The sequence below is a fragment of the Ochlerotatus camptorhynchus genome, unplaced genomic scaffold, assembly GCF_037179485.1.
Source record: "Ochlerotatus camptorhynchus isolate MF236.1 unplaced genomic scaffold, CSIRO-AGI_Acam_v1.1 ptg000556l, whole genome shotgun sequence".
Lineage (NCBI taxonomy): Eukaryota > Metazoa > Arthropoda > Insecta > Diptera > Culicidae > Ochlerotatus > Ochlerotatus camptorhynchus.
Window position 1 is genome coordinate 909,200 of NW_027041039.1, and position 7,691 is coordinate 916,890.

Consider the following 7,691-nt stretch of genomic DNA (forward strand, 5'->3'; position numbering starts at 1 on the left):
AAATTGAATAGAAGTTGAAAATGAGCGAAGGGCCATTAATGCGACAGTTTTTAAAGATAGACGCACATCTTTTGCCTAACCCGTACGATGTACGCGGAGACTTGAAGTATGTCTCCAAGTCTACAGGCAAAAAATGTGCGTCCCTCTTTTGCTCATAAACTTACTGCGGCTGTGGAACAGTTCTAACGACGTTTTCATCACTACCTAAAGCCCCACGTTGCGAGAGCATTTCCAGTCGATGGTGTGTTATAATGCAATTCTTCTTTACCCAACTATTGTTTTGCTCCTCTCGTCATGACCAACGTGATGATCTCAGAGAGAAAGCAGTAGGATGGTTGTTGCGTGCTGTACCATCATTAGCATTGTTGACGGCTACTCCCGCCTTGAGTTGTTACATTCAAAGTGTTTTTATGTTACTTCATACGCGAAGTTAGCGATTTTCAAAGTTGGTTGGAGCAACACAATAGTTGGGTAAAGAAGCATTGCATTCTAACACAATTTTCATACTGCCGTACTCTAACGGCACTATCCACCTACTCTCTTCTAAAAGATCATTCTCTAGCTAATAAATTATCACACTAAAGCTTCATGTTAGCATTTCCAACCAACTCTGAAAATCGCTAACTTCGCGTATGAAGTAACATAAAAACACTTTGAATCATAATCATCATCATCATCATCGAATCATGAATATATTTGATGTTTTCTGCTTGATAGATAAAATGGGTGATTAGGCCGAAGTAGCTCTGTATCCTATTTCTAAAAAATGGAACTTTAGACCATACTGAGAAGCAGCAGAAAGCATATGAAGAGGAGGCCTGATAATATAAAAGAATCTGTAAATCTGAACGAAAACTAAGAAAAAAGAATAAAAATTATAAATTATACATCTAGCGGGTAGTTTTTGAGGTTTCTTCCCCCTTAGCAGCTATACAAAAATAATAATTTTTTTTTTGTTAATTAAATGCTTTTTAATATATCTCTTATATACCTCAGCGTGCAAAATTATGAAACCATTGTCATTTTCCTAGTTCTCCTATTTGCCACAAGTGCCGCTTTTATTATCGTTAGATCTCCAATTGACGAGTGCACGGATGAATTTGAGTTCACTCACTCGACAAAAAGTGACACAACAGCGGGGCCCTGTTTACTAAAAATGAACACATATGTGTTCATTTTTAGTAAACAGGGCCCCGCTGTTGTGTCACTTTTAGTCGAGTGAGTGAACTCAAATCCATCCGTGCACTCGTCAATTGCGGGCACGGCAGAAAGTAGAAGCAAATCTAAAATCGCCTTCCAGGAAAAGTAAGAAGAACTCACAATTAATGTATCTCATGATTATTCTTTAAATGCAATTATTCGCTCTTACTCGGCTCCATAGAGTCTTGTTTAGACATTTGAGCCTTAATTAATAAACTAATTGTAAAACAAACTGTCATCTGTATGTTTAAATTATCTTAGCATAAACTTCAACCTGAACATGGTTCTTTTTATAGATTGAAATTTAAAATCACACTCATTAATCGTACTATGGTACTACAATGGCTGCAGGGAATTGAGGTGCTATTGGTATTGGTATAGGCATTTGCGTACAGGGTACCCAACCTTAGCAAATTCTTCTGTTAGAACTTCCATTTCGAACTTGTTTGTCTTTTAGCAGAATTCACAGGTAAGCGTATAGATCGTTTCCTGTACTCGTCCTCTTCACATGAATCGCAATCATCCGATTCCTCGGTGGAATTATCTGGGCTAGAACAGTCTTCTTCCTCTTCTTTCTCTTGGGACTCCTCTCGAGTTTCCTCTTCAGTATCGCAGTCTTCTTCAGTATCAGCACATTCTCTAGATAATTCTTCGACCTCCGGTGCGGTTTGACAAGGCACTTCTTCTGGCTTAATTTGCTCGAATGTGGGGATCGGATGGTCTATCTTGCCGTAACAAATTTCGGAGTAGTGCTGTTTCTCCGGATGGCATTGATATAGTTCCTCTTCAGATGATTCTACCCTAGGAGCATATTTCTTTTTCGCGGGCTGCAGTTCGATCGGATGGCGATTAAGTTTGTGCAGCAATTCCTCCGCAATGGTTATAACTGGTTTTGGGCATGGTAATGCTTTAACGGGTGGTCCGTGGAAATGCAAATCTGTTTCGGAAATAGTCTTCTTTCGGGCTGCAACGGCGGCTAGATGTAGACTAATCGGATCGGCAGGGTATTTTCTGGAAAATTAAACAAAAATAATCTTATTACTTTAGCTTAGGCGGAAACAATTTTGAAACACCTATTTGATTCTTATTCCATGAGGCAGCTTGCGGAAATTTATGGCACCATCCCATATATGCAATGGTACCAGTTATGGTATTAGCTCATTTGTTGTATCTGGTAAATTTTAACTATAGGAATTATATATTTAATAAATTTTTACAAGGAAAATGTAGGAACAATCTTAGATAAAGATTCTGTTGAAGTTTTGAAAGCCTTAAGCCTGAAAAATTCAAACAAAATGGCGTGTGTCTGATATTTTAATCACAGCGATATCATAGAAACACATCCAGGGTTGTTACGAGAAATTTGAAATAAAATTCAAGTCAATTCCGTGCGATCTTTAAATCAAAATCGCGCCATATCCCCAAATTGTGCGCCAGAACAAATCCTTACCAAAAGCGGCGCCGGTTGTATAGTGGTAAGCGTGATTACCTCTCACTCCAGCAGGACTGGGTTCAATCCCAGTTGGCGCCGCCGGGATGTTCTGAGGCATAACATCTCTGATCACGCCTTCCTTCGGAAGGGAAGTAAAGCCGTTGGTCCCCCCCGGTTCATGAGCTGGTGGGTCGATAGGTAGGGTCCAGTTGTGGGAGCTGCCTCCTTGCGTCTGTAGCATTGGTGCCCAGCACGTAAAACAAGATCGACGGAAAACAAATGAAGGAAAAAAAAATCTTTACCAAATCCGTAACAATTCCACGCCAAATCTGTGAAAATTACAAAAATCGCTAAATCCGCGTTGTCATAGCAACCCTGCACATCAGATATGATGCTACAACGGTTTTGATCTATTTTTGAGAGTTTTGCTACTGAAAAGTAACCTCTAAACTTTGATGGTAAAATATAATGATTAAATTTACCTTCTGCTCTATTATGTCTATTGTATCATTGATCCCATTTTGTAGCTTCCGGTATGGTATTACCTTTGATATCGTATAGAGTTTTTAAATAGTATGTGCTACATATTTTCCAAAAAGAGGTATACCTCGTTATAACGTAACTGTCCCTTTTGACTTCCATCGTCTATTTCCCGCCAATTATCATTCAAACAAGCATCGGGTAGATGAGATAATCCCCCATTTATTGGTGATATTAATTTGTATGATTCAATTGTTATTAGGGAGATATTGACGATGGAAGTCAACAGCGACAGTTACGTTATATCGAGGTATAACTGTATTTGAAAAAATAAATATTGTTGGTTTTAGCCTGTTTGAGAAGGCACTCAAAGAATCACTTATTAAATGTATTTCCAATATAGTCATCACAAATTAAATTAATTTCTTATTGCAAATGATGTTTCTGATTACATACACTAGTTTACAGCATATTTCGGCTTTGTACGCTGGGGGTCATCTTCCATGTAAAATTGTATGCTGAATCAAAAAATGTAGCCAAAAAAATCTCAGTAGGATAGTTTTCTAGACACAGCAAAAAAAAATGAAATTCCACTAAAAAAAAAAATTTACTACTAAAAAATAAATATCTCCGGCTATAATGAAGCTATATCAATTATGCTATACTTCAAATTAAAGGTAAGAAAGTTTGCTTTTGATCAACTCGACATAATTTTTTAGTTAGATTAGTGGTATTGTTGGCATAACCACTACAAACAAAATTATTTACCTTGGTTAAACACTTAGCTGAAATCCAAGTTTTCTTGATAATATGCAAAACAAATAAAACAAATTAAACAAAATGGTGCCTAATTGATTGAAATCAAATTTTCTTACCTTTAATTTGGCGTTAAAATAATTTATATAGCTTTATTTACAGCCGGAGATATTTGTTTGAAAAAAAAACGTTTTTAAAGTGAAATATCGTTTTTTAGCTGTATCTATAAAATTATTCTACTGAGATTTTTTGACTAAATTTTTTGATTCAGCGCACGATTTTACATAAGGATCATAGGTCAATCATTGAAGTTCATTTATTTTACTTTTATTTGTAAACTAGTGTTACATACTCATTCAATTGAACGCAAAAAATTGAAAAACATTCATTGGTGCAAACAATATTTATAATACACTTTATAAAAAAAACTATCAAAATTACCCCGTTTTAGGTTAGCTCCAACTGTTTGGTGAGAAGTTGTTGAGTAGTGCAACTCGTTTGTAACGTCGCACTTAATAGTCGCTTACGAAATCATTTTGAGCTACTCAAATCTAAAACTCTTGATCAATTCTTATAGACAATTTATCGCACTTTTCAAAACTGCAAGAGTTCTTCTTAATTTGTTCAATTACAATACAAAACTGCGCAAAATCGGGCAAAAACGTGGATACATCCCGGTAGAATGTGTCTAGAGATCTGCTGCATTATGAAATATTCACAGCCACAGCCACCACAGAAATACCACAGACAAACAGACATAATACATTGCATATTTCTCAATGTAAAACATCGTCCCAAAAACACTACCACCATCTGTTGAGAATACTGTGACGGGCAATACGCTCAACAGATGACGGTCAACCGCAAGGGAATTGACTATGCGTGCCACAGGTGGCGTTATTACCAACTCAGAAATATTTTAATTGACCGTTAAATACGTGTTCAAACAACAAATTGAGAGTGTTATGTCTGTTTATCTGTGGAAATACCATTGAGAATATTTCAGGGGAAACATGTCAGATCTGACGACACCAGCTCATAGGACAAACATATCTCTGTCAGACTATGTAGGCTGTGAACCATTTGCCGAGTTAAATTTAACTCGTGGTTAAAAGTGACATTTCGAAAGTTATTTCTTATGTTCGAAAATCCCCGTGCTGTCGATCGACCGGTTTTCGAGCCACGGTCGTCAAAATTTAACTTCTTGTCTGTCAGGAGTAACCACGCTCGGATAGCAGGGTTAATCGATAACTTTCCATCTGTCAAATTTTAAGCTAAAGTTAAAATATTCCACCAAATGGTTCAGAGCCTTAGTTAGTTTGAGTGGGTGTGTTGTCATTCGTATGAAGCCGACGATTCAAGTCATTGTTTACGTTTCGAGTTAGACACTTCTGAAATGTTTCCCCTGATTTGTTGATCGTAAAACTGTTGGCCACATTGTGGAGCGTAGAGCTTACATCAGATGGCGGTAGTGAAGTTGTTAAACATTAAATCAACCGTTAAATGAGTGCGCATATGCTTACTTTGGTGGAGTTTTGCATTCGTCATAGCCGCACTCGCATGATGTTGATGGCGCAAATTTGGGCTCATCTGCATCCCTCGGGCATGGCCGCACGTGCGTTACGTCTACACACGAACAGCAATCTTTAACTGGCTTCAGATCGGTGGGGTTTGTTTCCTCGCATTGCTTGGTACTTTCGAAGTCCGGTGGGTCCAGAATGGTAGCTTTCAGGATTTTCTGTCTACACACACAGTCATGCTTTGTGCACTTGGAGCATTTCATAGCGTATCCGTTGACTAATGATAGCAGCGATATGCCGCATATCACTATAAAACCCACTCGCATTTTACAAAAAAAAATAACTTTTCTTCACTGTATACTACTGGATGAAAACCTTTTGACAATTGAAGCAACGGATTGACCACCGCAAAGTCTTTATACACGTTAACAACATTTTATCTACCGTTGTTTGACCGAAAACAAGGTAACTAACCGAATAAACGTGCTTCCCGTGCGGGTGTTTGCAAATCCTCTACATTGATTGCGTAATTTATATCTGTTGACTAAGATTTGTGTGGACATTGTGGCACGAATTGTTTGGGGTTAGAGGTTTTCGTTCAATGTTGACCGATTTTCCTCGAGAATTTCGTCAACCTTGTTTCATTAGACATTTTGACCTTACTGTAGAGCAGACAGCCGAAGTTTTGCAAATCCGTTAATATAAATACCATTTTACTCTGTCCACTTGCGCATTTGGACCGACCAATCGACTGCTTTGTGAAGATTTAGCCCTTCTTATCATAAAGGAGAAATGTGTTCTTCATTAGAAAACAGAAGAATAGAAATAATTAATATGATCCCAAATGATTTGATGATTCGTTTTCATTTTCTTCGGGTTACTTATGAACAGGAGGATATGAGGGAGAAGGGGAAACTAAAGAAAATAATTTTAATTTTACGCTCAATCATCAAGTTTAGTTCTATTTAATTTTATACGTTCGTCTGCCAATATATCTGAGCTTATTGGTCACCAATTGTTGAGTTGAGGTAAAAGATGTTTCAGCAAATTTGATTAATTGCAAATTAAGGTCAGGTAGTACTTACTTGACAAGAGGCCACCGACTTAGCGATACCCTCATAGGTGCTACGGAATTGGCGAAATTGATAGTAAATTAGGTCAGGATTCGCCTCAAGCTAGCAATACGTCCAAAAGCATATGTTGTTAATGGGTTGCTCGTTTAATCTCTCGACAGTCGACTCTCGAAAGAGTACACTGGAGTCGCTTTCTACGCGTTTTTTAACATGTTTTTTTTTGCGCGGATTTCGTAATTTACGTGGTTATTTTTTACGTGGATTTCGGAATTTACGCGATTTTTTTACGTGGATTGCGGAATTTACGCGGTGTATATTTTCTTAATTAAGTGTTTAGTTCCAATGTAATAATGATTTGAACATTTCAACTTATGGTTAGTACGACGCTTTGTACTCTAGAAACCCGGCGATGGTGATTTATTCTGTTGTGGAAGAGCTTAGGATTACACCCATGATTTTTTACTCAGAAACAAAAACGATCCCTCCAGGGTCATCGAGCATCTCAAAACCACAACGTTCTACAACAAAATACGATTAAGTTTTCACTTGGCATGTAACAAACGACAGATATACACAATAATTCATATGGTTTCAAAAAATTATGCAATGGGGGCGACCCCACACACTTAGATTTTTTCGCCGAGATGGGCACCACCGAGCAGCTCGGCATTTTATTTTGCTGGATCTCAGTGAAAAACTTGCCGATATTCAGCTAACAAACGGGAATTTTGCCGAGATCTCAGCTAACAAACATATTTTTTGCTGAATTTCCAGCAAAATGAAATGCCGAGCTGCTCGGTGGTGCCCATCTCGGCAAAAAAATTTAAGTGTGCAGCGTAGTGGTTAGCATCCATACCTCTCACGCCAAAGTCACGAGTTCAAATCTCACCCCCGGACAAGTAACGAATGACCCATGAGTGTTAAAGTGACTATAATAATTTAGCTCATAGGTAGCTCAATATAATTTTAATTTCTGAGAAAATCAGTCAAGACTCTTCAAAGTAAATTTTGAAAAATGTTGAAGTTCTGGGTTTTCAAAATTTACTTTGAAGAGTCTTGACTGATTTTCTCAGAAATTTTGAAACGAAAGTGGGGTAAATTATGGCTTCGGCACCCATCGACTGTTTTCGGCAACCGAAATTGAAACGTTAAGTTCACTGTATTTTCCCATCAAAACTCTTCGCTGAATATATTAAGCCGATTCCTTACCTTTTCAGCTTCAATCTGATT

The 7,691-nt window shown here is 37.6% G+C and overlaps 1 protein-coding gene across 1 annotated transcript; it reads right to left on the bottom strand.

The window, feature by feature from the left end:
* Positions 1–1,622: 1,622 nt before the first annotated feature.
* On the bottom strand, positions 1,623–5,714 carry LOC135713448 (uncharacterized). Its single transcript, XM_065236563.1, has 2 exons — positions 5,392–5,714; positions 1,623–2,211 (listed from the first exon to the last, which is right to left on the bottom strand). Exons 1-2 carry the CDS (start codon positions 5,712–5,714, stop codon positions 1,623–1,625), a joined length of 912 nt encoding a protein of 303 aa, XP_065092635.1.
* Positions 5,715–7,691: the final 1,977 nt, after the last annotated feature.

What these genes read in the sequence shown, in the direction of transcription:
- LOC135713448 (XM_065236563.1), bottom strand. Translation starts at nt 5,714, where the DNA reads ATGCGAGTGGGTTTTATAGTGATATGCGGCATATCGCTGCTATCATTA. An exon ending in GAATGCAAAACTCCACCAAA is followed by an intron (nt 2,212 to 5,391) that starts GTAAGCATATGC and finishes TTAATTTTCCAG; the next exon opens with AAAATACCCTGCCGATCCGA.